Here is a 15,052-nt window from a genome sequence, read left to right as displayed (position 1 = left end):
GCCCCTTGGCATGGTGGCCTTGCTGCTTTCCAAAAATAGTGTTCACATTTCCCCCTACAGATGATTTATCTTCACCCACAGTTTTGCTCATGCTGTTATTTCCTTCATGTGGAACCATAAAACACTTAAATCAGAGCAAGAGAACACCACAGAAAGAGCCAAGAAATAGGATTTGGTGAGGAGTCGACAAATTTAGCGTATACAGGAACTGTTTGAAATTAAGCACTGCCTTTAGGCATGAGCGTCAAGCCTGGTCTGCGGCTGGTGTGAAGAGGAAAAGCATCACAGCCAAGTTCAGAGCCCTGCCTGCCCCAAGCCTCCCTTACACCTCAGTCAGCCCGCAGAGGAAGAACTGGAATGGCCAAGGGGCTTCCCTGCAGCAGCTGACGTGATCGTGTCACGTTCCTGCCTAGCAGACAGCCCAAGGAAGGAAAGAGAGAAGGGAAGAAGGAAAATAAAAGGGAATGCAATAGCACCGAATAGCACATTGTTCACTGTCCTCTTCCCCGGTTGGAACAGACTTACGTAGCCAGGCAGAACATCTGTCTCCAGAAAGGCAAACACATACAGCTGTCAGTTTTAACAGGTATTAGAGCCATTATTGTGAGCACACACATCATTACCCAGACAGCTCTTTATAAATCCAAACCAGCGGAGCCATCCAGCAAGCCAGAGGCTTCCTTAACAGCATATTCTACCAGGAATATGATTTTTATCTAACTAGTTCATGGGATTAAAGGAATGAATACACATTTGCTCCTTTCTCTCCTCCCACGAGCACAAACAGAAAGGGCCTAGAGGAAGTCAAGCTTAAAATCAATGCTTCCTTAAACCAGAAGTGTACTGGCATTTCCTCATGCTCAAATGCTTTCTGCAAAGGGGCAGCCTCAGTGCTTGCTCTCTGCTTAAAAACCTACACAGGTTGACTCCACAGTTGCACTTGAACAAGACATAAAATGGTTCTTCATTGTGGGCAGAAGTGAATGAGTCCACAGAAATGGCCTTCAAAGGTCCCTTCTAACTCAAACAGTTCTATGATTCTATGATTTCAGCCTGCCTGGGCTCACTGGTCCCCTGCAGCTACCAGGATCTCAGGAGCAGCATTACTTTACATTATAAGGCCAAGAGATTCTTGCAGCCAGGAGAAATCCACCATGGCAAAAGGCATTTGCTACATATGCTGCAGGACTGTGCTGCACATCAGAGAGATGCAAAGTCATGGATTTCCCTGAGCACGGTGGGAATCAGCACTCTGGTTCAAGTTGTGACACTCCTACTGCCTGGAGAAGCATAGCACCTACCTACTGATTTCCTGCTGTCCCTACGGGCCTTGTTAGCAGGGAATATGGGTGCCTTACTGCTTATTCATCCTTGCAGCCTTTAGTGCAAAAAGTAGGAGTGTCACAAATGGCAAACAAAGGCTTGAAAGCATAGATCACACCATTTCATTTCTTTAGAAGTCTGAAATGCATTGCTGCAGCACTCTCAGGGTGTCACTCTGCTGTCACCCTTCTTCTCTGGTGCCTCAGAGTCTGCAGTGGGGCACTGGTAAAGCTGTCTCTGATGCAGCCTCCAGCCCATGAGCTCCTCCAAACCCTCAAGGTCAAAGCTGCATGTGGCTGTACACAGCCTCAGCAATTGCCCAGAGGTCTTGCTAGGAGTTGAGTGCTGCTCTGTTGGACTTGGAGCAAGTCCTCAGGAAAACCCTAAGCATCACCTTCACAACTGTTTTGAGGCCTTATATCTCTCTTTCTTTTTGTTGGCTGGGAAACAATAGTTGTAGCTTGTTTCCCAGTTTAATGGGTGAATGAAAGGGGGAATTGCTCAGCTCACTTCCCCTCTGCCCTTTCATAGACCTGCAGAAAGGTTGTGATGGGCAGCCACTGCCTCTGCTTCTGGCTCAAATCAGCAAGAATTCAAACATAGGATAAAGTCCCATAGATATCCTGCTACCTATAGATATCCTGTGTAGATGGCCATGTGCTCTGACACGACCAGCCTCATATTCTGGCACTGACATTATCAAAATCACAGGAAGGGACTCTGCCTGCTGGTTCCTCTGCTCCTTCCCATTTCAAATGGAGGCACTAACATACAGATATGTCCAAGGGTTGCCTGAAGAATTGCTGTGTTCACAACAGTGGCTTCTGCATAGGCACTCCACACTGGGAGCAACCAGGAGAGCTTTCTCCACCAAACATGGCAGTTCCATCCTCTCTAGGCTGCACAGGACAGATTGCCACCAAGGAACCAGCAATCCTGTGATGTATCAAAAGACATTGATGGAGTGGCTACTGGGGAGAAGCTTGGAATGAAAGGAGGACCAGAGAGGCAAGAGACAAGCATTTCTAACACTGGATAATAAAAGAATCATAGAACCATTTGAGTTGGAGGGGACTTTAAAGGCCATTTAGTCTAACTCTAGGCCATCCTTACAGTAAGGAATTTACATACATCCATATACACTATACATATACATTCTTAACTACTTATAGATACACAGTCTAAGATGCATGTGCTTTCCCTCTCTCCTTGTTAGCTTATGTTTGAAATACAGTTGCTATTTTCTGGAAAAAACGGACTGCATTTTAAGTAAGCTATGCCTGCTGCTCAAGTCAGTTTGATAGCAATTCCTAAAACTCCAGACCTCTGCTGACACATGAATTACTTCATTTTCATTTGCTGGAATGCACCAATTAAAATCTCACAGTGGTAAAACTTCTTTCGAGATACAGCTTGGGTGCCTCAATCAAAAACTCTGTGGCTTTGGCAATCTCAGCAATTCATTTTGTTTTGGAACACATTTAGTAAAAAATTTACAATGTTGAAAGTATTTAACAGAAGCACAAGCTTCCACTGAGAGTTTTAGAAAAATGGAACAGTTTGCTGATGTGATAAACACAGCAATCACAGTTTCCACGCTCTGCTCTCAAAATGCAGATCTCTTTCTGATAACTTTCAGGTCTTGAATACATTGTGGCCCATGCTATGCTATACTAAGTACCAAAGATCATATGTTTGGAAGCACACAGATGCCAACCTGTTAACGTCATTGAAGCCTTTTAGGCTAAATGGAGAAACAAACACTAAGATCTCAGTTCAGGTAGTCACCTTCCTGACACTAGACATTTATTATATGCCTTATGTTATATCAAATAACACAAATCTGAAAAGTTAAAAATACCGAAGTTCTCGTGATATTTGCCAACATTTTGGGGTATATAGATTTTGTAGTTATCTGAATTCCAAACATTTCTCCTGGCACAAACGCAGAGTCACTGAGTAGTGACTACAGGCACAGATCAACACACGTTTCACACATAAGCTTAAAAACAAATCACAAACTAGTCGTAGTCTGATCCAATGGATGTATCAGAATGGCTCTAACACAACAGAACAATGATGAGCAGATATCCAACAACAACTGGGTTATAGCAGTCATGCAGGATACATGAGACCCAGAGGCTCAAGGTCTACTCTGAGAAGACATGAACAAAACTCACCCGTAAGCATGCCCTAAAACCAAAACTTCCAGATCTTTCTGGTGGGCCTGCCTGAATCACTCTCGATGAAGATAATCCACGGTCATGAGAGGTGAATATTTATTACAGAGAATCTCAAAGCAATCTCATCCCCTTCCTGCACCTGATCTCAGAGCCACTGTCATTCTTTTTTTTTTTTTTTTTTCATCTGACTGAATGGATATTTAATGAAATGCTTCAGTGGGACAGACAGAGCACACAACTTGCTCAAAAATAGCAAACAGTCTGGTGGCTTCCAGCACTCTCCTGAGAAATAGTGGTTCAAGTCCCTTCAGCAAGATGAGAGGCTTCAACCTTGGTCTTTCATACCCTAAGGAAGCAACGTGAAATATTAATGCATTTTATTAACTGACAAGGCATCATTGTGAGAAACAGCCAACCTCATTAAAACACTTAACCTTGAAGGAGTATTAGGCTGTACAGGAGTGAAAGGAAGCAGTGCTTTCCAGCAGCTGTCAGGACGCTAGCTCTCTTCTGTTCCCTGCCACCTTGCTCTGGCATGCTGGCTTTGATGAATCTCATTCAAGTGGCATTCACAGCTTTGTGGTGCCTTATTCAGGGATGAGACTTCCACTGGAAGGCAAAGAGGTGACGAAGCAGATGTTACAACTCAGCATCTAAGCTTCGTTAGTGAAATGAGCTGAGGAGCTCTCAGGTCCCACACCTCCCTCAATTAAGGTATGATTGACTTCTACAGAACTCAGTGGAAGAACTCCCATGGACTTCACTGGGATGTGCTTCATAACCTCAGTGCCCCTAATTACACCATAGCAATTAAGCACTCTAGTTTGCAAAGGCTGTGATGCAGCAGAATGCTTACATGCCAAACAGAGCATATTTTATCTTAGTTCTCATAAAACTCAACTGAAAAAAAAAAAAGAAACTGAAACAATTAAATAATTCAAGTGTGTCATAGCCATCAGCTGGGTGAATACCTGTAAACACAACTTGTTTACAGACTGTGACACTGAACCTTGTCACGCACAGAATGACTGGTCGCTAAGAAGAAAACATAAATACACACAAAAAGAATATCTCCTCATAGTGGATTTTTTTAAATAATAATAACAATGGCAACACAGCATTTCACATCCAAGTAAGGATGAGGTATGGTTTCAAGTTAGCATCATATTTTTAAGTCCTCAGTGTAGGATGCATATAAGATTAAATATAATGGAGCAACAAAACAAATTAGATGCCTCATTCTCAAAACTACAGGCCTGATGTTTACAGCAATCACTGCAAAGGTCCCTGGATTAGAAAGAGTGGTGAGGCATTGGCACAGGCTGCCCACAGAGGTGGTGGACTCCCTGGAGGTGTTATAATAAATAATGAGTAGATGTAGGACTGAGCAACGTGGTTTAGTGGGCATGGTAGTGATGGGTTGATGGTTGGACTGGATGATCTTAGTGGCCTTTTCCAACCATAACAATTCCCTGATTCTTATGATTCCGTATCAGTTATATAGCCACAGGGACTGCTACAAATGCATCTTCTAATTCCATGACCCACAGTCAGTAAGCCAAGAGGTAGAGCCATCTCTGTAGACTGTATACATCATTGGACTATATCAATGCAACTGAATTTCCAGAAAGCCTGGCATCATGACAGGTTTTTGTCCCTAGACAGAAAAATACTATTTGGAGTGCATGTTATGGGCAATCAAAATTTTAAACATTTAAAATATCCTACGAGTCATGTTGCAACCCACTAGGATGGTATTTTTACGACATGAAGCCAAAGATATGTGTTGCTGCACTCAGCAATAGCTTAAGAACATATGGATGTGCAAATTCAGCTGGGAAAATGTTGGAGGGCTGTGCTGAGCAGAGGGAGCCAGACCTCATGCAGGTCCACCCGTTTCGTTGCAGTCTTTGCAGTCTTTGCAGGGATTCAGATGATATGTCTGCCTGGAGTGAACCAGCCCTAAAACCACACCTGGGTTTTGTCTGCAACGGGACTGACTTCATTCCAAAAAGAGAATCTAGAATGTACAAATACTTATGCAGTCTGGATGAGCAACTGGGACCAGGCAATGACCCTGGTGAGTTACCTTATGACTTGTGTTGGAAGGGACCTCAAAGCTCACTCCACTCCAATCCCCTGTCACAGGTGTGGCTGACCCCCACCACGCTGCCCAGGGCCCCATCCAGCCTGGGCTTGAATGCCTCCAGGGATGGGGCCTCCACAGCTTCTCTCAGCAGCCTGTGCCAATGCCTCACCGCTCTCTGAGTAAAGAATTTCTTCCTAACATCTAACCTGAATGTTCCCTCCTTTAGTTTAAATACATTCCACTTCGTCCTATCACTGTCAGACCACATGTAAAGTAATTCTCCATCTTTTTATAAGCTCTAATAAGTACTGAAAGCATGGACACTCCTGTTGGCTTTTGCAGATACACAGCACAGCTCTATTTGGTTCACAGCACTCAGTTCCTTCTGTGACATGTGCCCAGAGCTGAATACCTCACAACTGGTTTCCAAATAGCAGCTCGCTGAGCAAGCACTCTTGTAACTGAAGAACATCCAAAGCAAGGTCAGAGGTGTGTCTTCAACTCTGCCCTACTGCAGCTTGGGCTTCCAGCTCAGTGCTGTGCAGCTTGTCTTCCCTTCACTCAAGATCCACAGGCTGGATTATCTTTAGCAGATAAGCACCAAAGACCTTTTTGCAAAAGCTATGCAAGAGGTCAGCGCTCCCTTTAAAAACACATTCACCATGACAGCATGTCACTGCCACCACCCCTAGCCCTGGTGCCCATGCAGGTTGGCTGCTTCAAGGCTTAGAAGTTAAGCACACAGCAGTGTTAAGCATCTGTAATTTTAGGCACAAGCCCAGGTGATATATAGGCACTAAAAGTCCTTTGTGGATTTTCTATCCAATGCCTTATCTACAGGCACAGTATGCAATTACGTATGGGTTCTGCGACATAAAAACACTTGCCTAAGGTTTCGAATCGTGGAAAGCAGATTGATCAGAGAATGTGGATTTTGAGGAACAGCCATTGAAAGGAAACTAAAAGAGATCAAAGAGATCAAAGCAGCTGACAAGGTGCAGAAAATTAAGCACTGGGGTGAGTTGAAGCAGACGGAAATAAAAAGACAGACAGCAGCAAATACATGCAGATGTGCAGGCACGTGCAAGTGCTCCTCCAGACAATGTTGAGCCCCTACATGGACATAGCCTCCTTCACACTGCTGCAGATTGAAAAGGACACCCGGCCTTCATCAGAAGGCTGCCCAAACGTTGTAGTCACAAAATAAAACTGGTCCAAAGATGGTAATGTAGGATGCTGAGACACAGCTTCCAACACAAATGCAAGAAAATGAAAAAGTCACTTTTATGTTCAGTCCAGCTCCTCCTTCCAGCAGAACCTCATCTTTACACGTGCCCATCCTTCCAGAGTGAAGCAATTTTACAAAGCCATATGGAGCAGGACCTCCTTTTGTCTGGCAGCATCTGTATCTACACCAGTAAGCAGTGCAGCGCAGGGAGGGAGAAACTGTAGTGCTGAAAAATGACATCCACATTCACCACATTGTAGAGGTTTCCTCAACTAGTCCTGGGGCTGGAGCACATCTGCTATAGCTGAGGTTGTCTGAAACCTCTTTGAGATGAAAAATGAATCGAGCCACCAGGGGACCCAAAACACGAGGTCTCCATTCAGCTGCCCATCACTTGCTGCAGTACTGGGGCTGTACCAGGGAGCACTGCAAACATCTCCCCCTCCCCATCTCCTCTCCCCACACCAAAACATATGGCTGTATCTGAAGCCACAGCAGCACATCACCAGATGGAAATGGCATTCTCTGAGCCTACAGGCAGCTCCCAGCACCCTGTAAAGCTACGCCTGTTCCTGCACTCACCATCGTTCAGTGAATCCTCCGAGCAGCGGCGTGCAGTTGGGTTTATAAATTACAAGGCAACAGACAATGAGACAAAATTAAAGACATTACTCCTAGCTCCATAAATTATCTCTGTAGTCTATTTTAACAGCATGGATTTACCAGTGCGTGTGGAAATGGGAAGAATACCCATCTACCAGCCTAACTGGGTATTAACGAAAAAGCAGAATATTGTGTTGTGCTCTCCGAAACACAGAAAGAGAAATACTCCCACCAGTCTCAATAATGCCGTTCCAGGGGGAAAGAATCATCATCTTCGATATTGAAAAAGAGAGCAATCTCTTGGAGTCGGAAAGAAAAGAGATTTATTAATAAAACTAATTACACGCTCCACTCATGGAGGAATGCAAGGCACCAAGTCAGCCCAGGAGAGCCGGGTTCTGTTATTTCGCTGCGTTACAACTTCCCCGCTACTGCCGGCAGCTCCCGGCGGGGCTGCAGGCGGGGATCCCCATAGGGGTGCAGCGGGATCACCCCACGGCCCCGCACGGGGCTTTCCGTCGCCTTCCGGCGCCGTCCCGAGCAAACTCCGGCTCCAGGTTATCCCAACCCTTCTCCGAACCGGCGGGCTGTGCCGCTTCATGGCATCGCTCCCTTAAAGGGGCCGCGTGCGAGCACGCGTGTGAGTTGGTGCGTGAGCGCGTTGCACACGCAGCCGTAAGCGCAAACAGCCCGTCCGACCTCCGCCCGCGGATCTGCCTCGGCGGGGAGCAGAGCGCTTAGCATGTAGGGCAAGGAGAAAGAAAAAGGTGCGGGGAGGAGGAAAAGGGGAAGGAGGGAGTAAAGACGGAAGGGAGGAAAAAAAGAGAGAGAAAAAAAAAAGCGCTGCCTCTTTAAATGCTGGGGGCTGAGCTCTCGCCGGGGCGTCCGCAGCCGGATCCAGCCTCTCTCCTCTCGGCCGTGCCTCCCCGCGCCTCCTGCACAGCCCCGAGTGCCGGCAGCGCGGCTGCGGGCGCTGCTGCTGTGGGGAGCGCGGAGCGGGGCTGGGGGGGCCATGATCGCACCCGCCCCCGGGAGCCGCGCCGCCTCCAACCGGGAGCCCTAAAGCCTCTCGGCGCCGCGCTGCCGTTCTCCGTGGTAAGTTTGCAGCCGCCCGGTGTCGGCGGAGCGGCGAGTTGGGCTGGGGAGGTTCACCTCCGCGGGGGGTGGAACTCCGCCGTCTCCGGCTCGGACCTCCGGTCTCCCTTTCAGCCGCGCCCTCGGTCCCTAACAGGTGGCTTGGTGCTCTTAGGGCGCCTTTTTCCTCCTCCTCGCTGCCGGATAACAGGTGGCCGCGCTGCGTCGCCTGCCCCTGGGCGCTGGCGGTGGTCCGGGGCCATCGCCTTCATCCCTCCTCGGGTACTCCCAGGGCTGTTGTTTCACGTGTTGCAGCGTGAAGTGGGGGTTGAAGACTGTGCTCTAAATTCTGCTCTCCGCTGTCTCTCTGGCCTCTTGATGGCCCTGCTGTGTCTGTGTTACAGCAGGCATGGGGAACCAGGTGGAGAAGCTGACCCATCTGAACTACAAGGAAGTCCCCACGGCTGACCCGACGGGCATGGACAGAGATGAAGGGCCCAGGATCGGGGTCTCCTACATCTTTTCCAATGATGACGATGAGCTGGAGCAGCAGCAGGACTCGGGACACGACCTCGGGGGTGAGCACCCTGCCCTGCAGCCCTATGATCCCCAGCTGCACGAGGTGGAGTGCTCTGTTTATTACCGGGATGAGTGCATCTACCAGAAGAGCTTTTCTGAGGAGGACGTGCTGCCGGAGGAGGGCGAGGAAGGAGGCAGGGGGCACCTGAGCACCTACACCCCAGAGAACCTGCTGAACCGCTGCAAACCAGGCGACCTGGTGGAGTTTGTGTGCCAGGCCCAGTACCCGCACTGGGTGGTCTACGTGGGGGATTTTCAGGTTGTGCACCTGCACAGGCTGGAGGTGGTGAACAGCTTCCTCACCGATGCCAGCCAGGGCAGGAGGGGCCGCATTGCCAACCAGCTGTACCGCTACAAACCCCTCAGCCCGGCCGTGGTGGTACGCAATGCCCTGGAGCAGGTGGGCTGCAAGGACCGGGACCTGAGCTGGAGAAACTCGGAGTGTTTTGCTGCCTGGTGCCGCTATGGCAAGCGGGAGTTTAAAATCGGCGGGGAGCTGCGCATCGGCAAGCAGCCCTACCGCCTGCAGATCCGGCTGGGTGACAAGCGCAGCCACACGCTGGAGTTTCAGAGCCTGGAGGATCTGATCATGGAGAAGAGGAGAAATGACCAGATTGGTAGGGCTGCTGTGATCCAGGAGCTCTCCAGCCACCTGCAGGCTGCAGAGGAAGAGGATGAGGAGGATGAGGAAGACCATCCCCACCATCCAGGTGCCCGGACTGCTGTGGAGTAGTGCCTTAGCACTGCCATGCTGCTCGGGCTGGGTGATGGGGATTAAAACGGAAGGCTGCGAAATTGAGCTGTTATAAACCCTTTGGGCCGTTTCAGTGCAGCTTCATTCCGATCACATGTGAAAGGAAGGGGGAAAGCTGATTAAGTGTCTGTGCTTTAGTGCTTAACTCCTTCAGTGCTTGATGATAAAAACCACTGACTTATTGTAGAGGATAAAACTCAGGGCAACTCTATCCTTCTCTGCTCCCATCTCTTTCCCTTCCTCTGTGCCAGCCCTTCCCTCCACCATCTGCCAGTAGGCCTGACCCTATGGGATGCTAAATGCCTTTGACATCTACTTATCGGCAGAAGTTAAGAGTACTTAATAGTATTAAGGAGCCAACAACTTCAGGACATGGCCATGTTTGTCTGAGCGTATGATCAGTTGGCAGCTGGGAAGTGTGATATATTGCTGTCCCTTGTCTGCCCATTTCTCTTCAGTTGTGGTTCGGTTGGTCTTGCAACAGGCTGCTTGCTTGCTTACGTAGTGCTAGGCTTCATGGATGGGTGGCCAGTTCCACAGGAGGTGCAAGGGAGAAATCAGTGCTGACTTCAGTGAAATGCTTTTGATATGCCTGGTGCTTTCTTAATAGAAATGTGCAGGTGGGCTGGGGGAGCTCTGTCTTTGCTAGCAGCACGTGGTTCTGTTGGGAAGAGAGCAGCTGTTACTGCTGACCATTCCCAGGGAGGAGGAATCTCACAACCCTGATTGCAGAGTCTGTGCATTGGTGCGTGCCTGGGCTCTTACAGGCACATACTGAGCTCTGCTAGAGCTTGTTACAGACTTCCCCTAAAGCAAGCAGCAGAGATCCAGATGACATCTGTGGTGAGCATAGAAGCAGGCTGTTTGTGTGTACCAGCACATCTCCAGTAAGCTGCCCCTCAAGAAGGTGGTCCCATGGCTAGGAGTGTGGCACAGGTCCTGCACAGCAGCACTCCCTCCTTGTGATGGGAAGGAGTGAAGGAGGAAGGCAGGGGGGTTGGGGTGTTCATTTTATTCCTCCCTTATCACAAAGCAACTTCCTCTTTAGAAAACTTCATGTTTCCCTATTTTGTACTAATTTTATGATGTGCAGCTCAGCTATAGCACTAGAAGAGAGGATATGCCTCGGGAGTTGTAGTGTAGGTCCCCCATTCAGTGGGTTGGGGGGGTGCAGCACTGCCTCCCTTGAATGTTTCCTGAATTCTGCTTTCAGCTGTTGAACTGTTCTCCCACGTGGGCACCATCAGATCATTGTCCTGAGATCTTAAGTGTGTGAGCAAACAGATTTGGACGCCACTTATAATACAAAATTCCTTCCTTTTAAAAGCACAATAGTGAAGAGGCGAACCTGAAGATAAGCTTGAGTTCATTTAAATAACAGCAATTAATGTGCTGTACACTTAGAAGCGTTGTTACTGCTGTCTTCCCTGCGGTTGTTTATGGTTATACCACAAATAGCAAAGTACTCCGTGTCCTTTCTACCCCGTGGGAGCAAAGGTTGTTGACTAAGAAGTTGATACCTATTTTTGATTAGTTAGAACTACATAAAGCAACTTTGACAATATGGTTTAAATAAATCTGAGTTGTTTTCTTCCTAAGATACACAACCTGTGGGGGGAACAAGGCAGTGATAAACTCCTTTAGCCTTGCTTCCAGAGGAAATGTGGCTTTAAGGTTATGCAAATACACCATACAGTGTTTCCTTATTGACTCTGTGTTCTCATTTTGGACTGCAAAATGCTCAAACCCAAAAGAGAATTTAACACTCAGCTCTGTTAGAATGCTATAGCTCAGGTGACTGCACTGATGGTTTTCTTCAATATGCAGTAGAGTCATACTCGTGTCGGTGTGGCTGTCAAGCAAATGTGCAACCTTGCTTTAAAAAGTATGGTAACAACCCATATCTGACTGCAGTAGGGTTTGTGTATGGAGGGATGCATGCAGCTTTCATACAATTAAATGCTGAAAGCTGAAATGATCACGGAGAAAGTCCAGAAGAGAATGGAGACTCTGTGCTGTACTGACTCGTATACAACAACTGAGGTTATCTAGACCACAAGTAAATGTCTGCCTGTTGTTTCTTTCATACTGACCCTTGTACATAACAAAGTTTATTTCTCTGTGTAATATATGTATGTAAAATAATATTTTCTTACAAATATTTTTGAAAGTTTAAAAAAAAAAAAAAAATCCATCAAAACCTTGCATTTGAAAGTAAGTTGTTATGCACATTATTTTCCAGTCCTCTGAATGGGTTTATTTTTCATTAATGATCTAAAATATATTCTGGGTCATAAAGTATAGAAACTGCTATAAATGTCAAATATTATGTATCTACAGGGTACTAAACAGTAAACTAGTTGTGAAAATATTTTTCCCTTGTGTCTGAAACATCAGAACTATGACACACAGCTATTTCTCTCCTGAGATATCCTGCGTGGTCTGGCTTTGTTTTCTGTGGGTTTTTTTTTTTTTCTTTTCTCTCTCTTTTTTTTTTTTTTTTTAATTAAACAAAGGGGGGAAAAAAAGGACCAAATCTGTTTGAGAACAAAGAGCAAAGCTTTGACCAACTGAAATCACGTCTTGTACTGATCTTGGTGCTTCCCTGTACCGGTCATGCCTCTTGGGATCAATTCCTATGCAGGCATAAGGGCCTTAACAAAGAATCCCAGAGCTTGCACAGCCCTCTAGGATAGAGAGCTGAGCAGAGGGCTTTGCTCACAGCAAAGCAGCCTGGCATGCAGTCAGCTGTGTTACAAAACCTGTCTGCCCCTCTGGCACCTGCAGTTCAGGTGTTAAGTGCTTAAAATGTGGATATTGGAATACATTGTTCTGCATGTTATGCTGGGGATTTATTCTGTTTCCTGCAACTCCATTATTTGCAAAAGTGGGTTTCCATTGTTCCCAATTTTTTTTTAGGAGTGGTTTTGTTGATTTTTCTATGTCCTAACAGGGATTTCTTACCCCAACAGCTAATGACTGTTGAATCTTTAACAGGTGGGTGTTTTTTTTTCCCTACCTGTTGATTAGGCAGTGTTATTCAATAGGTGCTATGAACACCACTGCAAACATTTCTAAGCAGGCAGGTTTTTAAAGCCATGGCTCATAATGTGTGGACTAGAATTGCCATAGGAGAACATTGCAGTTGCTTAGCTTCTCATTTTCGTTTTACTGTAATCATTTGCTTTCTGCAGACTACACTGGGATTTCTACAGTTTGTTGTGGTTTATTGTTTTTTTTTTTAATCAAATAATCTCTTGGGAAAAACAGACTTTTTTGTGTGTTGTGTGTGTGTAGTTCAAGATTTTTCTGTTGCTCAAAAAAGGGGAGGAGGGTGGGTGAATAAATGAAAGTGCTGTTCTCTGAGCTCCTTCGTTAAGGTGTAGAAGTGAAGGTGTGATCCTTCTGCAGAGCTTCTGATTTAGCACACGGCCTATGCTGAGTTGAGCCACTTGGAAAAATTCTCAGAACTCATAATGTGCTTGAAGTTAAGTATGTGCATTTCTATCTGAATAAGGCTGGAATCTTGATCCAAGGTCTTTGGTGGGAGTGTGAGGATCTGACATTGCCTGTTTGTGGGGAGGGCACAAGAAGCACTGTGGAAGCTCTTCTTCAAAGTGCCCTTGTCCAAACAAAGCAGATGGCATCCAGCCCAAAGCTTGGCCTCAGTTTCCCCCTGAAAATCCATGAGCAGCACTGACTCAGCGGGTGGTGAGGCAAACACATTACACAGCAGTGACATGCTAAGCTGACAGTCGTGGTGCAGACTGCTTCCTGGTGTCCTGGTCTTGTTGTGCTTGAACTTTCCCTGTATGAATTTACTCATTTAGATGTCTGCACTGTTACTGATGGGAAGACTGCTGTGGACGTCATTTTGCACGTGGTAAGGCTGGCAAGACAAAGCCCCAGAAATGAAAAAGTAGTTCCAGTTAGGAAATCAAGATGAGCAGTCTTACTTCCCTAGAGTATTCATAGAATCATAGAATCACCAAGGTTGGAAAAGACCTAAAAGATCATCCAGTCCAGCTGTTCACCTATTTGGTAGATTTGATAAAATAATGCCACAGAAATGGCTTCATAATGAAGCCTACAATTATTCCTTGATTGAGTAGTTTTAAAAATACAATTCAGACACTTACCATCCATGGTAGTGAACAAAGATATAAACAAGACTATTTCAAGTTTCCCTGATTCTGTGTGAGTATGAAGTATTGATTACAGCTCTCTGTAGCTCAGCTGGACAACACAGTAGTAGAGTTGTAGGATAGATTGGGAGGGGGAAAAAAAACACAAAACAGAAGCTACTTCAAAAACTAGCTTTTGCTCAGAAAAGTATATCCTTCAGACCGAAGGACTGTGGAAGTAAACTTTAATTGTTTTGTATAAATGCAACTCTAGGCATGCTTCTACTATTTCGTTCTTTTAAATTCGGTATTTCACTCCATGTACCAAAAAGGTGTTCTGTGTGGAATATATTTCAGATTTTGACCATAACAGCGGTTTTCTTTTTCTTTCTTTCTCCCTTTGGGTCTCGCCAAAGGGTGTGTGAGGCTTGCTGAGTCATTTGCCACCTGTGCTTTCCTGACAATTAACCATATAACTGTAATTCCAGCAGCCAGTTAGGAACAAATATTTCTTTTGAAAGCAAATCTTACACAACTGATCAGATATGAGTAACTAAAAGTAGGAAATGTGTTGTTTCCAGCAGCAGTTTCTATTTGTGAGAAAGCTACTTTATGTGTTGACTCGGCTACTCTATAAAGTAATGTGTGGTGATAAGGCAAGGTTTATTGTATCATGGACTTAGATTCTCTGGATCAGACTCTTCTTTTTAACTGCGGCTAAGAAAAAATCAGAGCAGCTTCTTCAAACATCAGTGGTTTAGGTGGTTCTTTTGCATTATTGTTGAATTAGAAGCTTTCTTTCAATGCACACCTGAAATTCCTGATATTGTAATACTTCATGGAATCATCTACAATAGCCAGTGTAATCACAAAATATGATTTTAACTCCATGAGCATTTTTTGTAAACTGTCTTTTGTCAATGAATGTTAATTGTTAGTGCAAATATCTCTTCTTTTCCTGAGAAAGAAGTACTGATCATTGATTGTACCATTTCCTTCAAAATGAAGGGCATTGCATAGTAACTAAAAAGAAATAAAAGATTTATAGTATCTTTCATAATCTTTCCTTTCTTTGTTGTTTTGGTATTTTTTTGG

At 45.8% G+C, this 15,052-nt stretch overlaps 1 protein-coding gene across 3 annotated transcripts; it reads left to right on the top strand.

Moving 5' to 3' along the window:
• The first annotated feature begins 8,104 nt into the window (after positions 1–8,104).
• Positions 8,105–15,017, top strand: LRATD2 (LRAT domain containing 2). Of its 3 annotated transcripts, none has more exons than XM_052704859.1 (2): positions 8,105–8,193; positions 8,908–15,017. In XM_052704859.1, exon 2 carries the CDS (start codon positions 8,910–8,912, stop codon positions 9,810–9,812), a length of 903 nt encoding a protein of 300 aa, XP_052560819.1. In that variant the 5' UTR covers positions 8,105–8,193; positions 8,908–8,909; the 3' UTR covers positions 9,813–15,017. The 3 variants fall into 3 exon arrangements, with proteins under 3 accessions (XP_052560819.1, XP_052560817.1, XP_052560818.1); XM_052704857.1 differs by lacking the exon at positions 8,105–8,193 and adding an exon at positions 8,398–8,521 and having other exon boundaries at positions 8,905–15,017; XM_052704858.1 differs by lacking the exon at positions 8,105–8,193 and adding an exon at positions 8,411–8,521.
• The last annotated feature ends 35 nt before the right edge of the window (positions 15,018–15,052 follow it).

Source organism: Tympanuchus pallidicinctus, unplaced genomic scaffold, assembly GCF_026119805.1.
Source record: "Tympanuchus pallidicinctus isolate F22 unplaced genomic scaffold, pur_lepc_1.0 scaffold5, whole genome shotgun sequence".
NCBI lineage: Eukaryota > Metazoa > Chordata > Aves > Galliformes > Phasianidae > Tympanuchus > Tympanuchus pallidicinctus.
Note: the sequence above shows the minus strand (reverse complement) of the source record. Positions and strands in the feature narration are given on the sequence as shown.

What these genes read in the sequence shown, in the direction of transcription:
- LRATD2 (XM_052704859.1), top strand. Translation starts at nt 8,910, where the DNA reads ATGGGGAACCAGGTGGAGAAGCTGACCCATCTGAACTACAAGGAAGTC.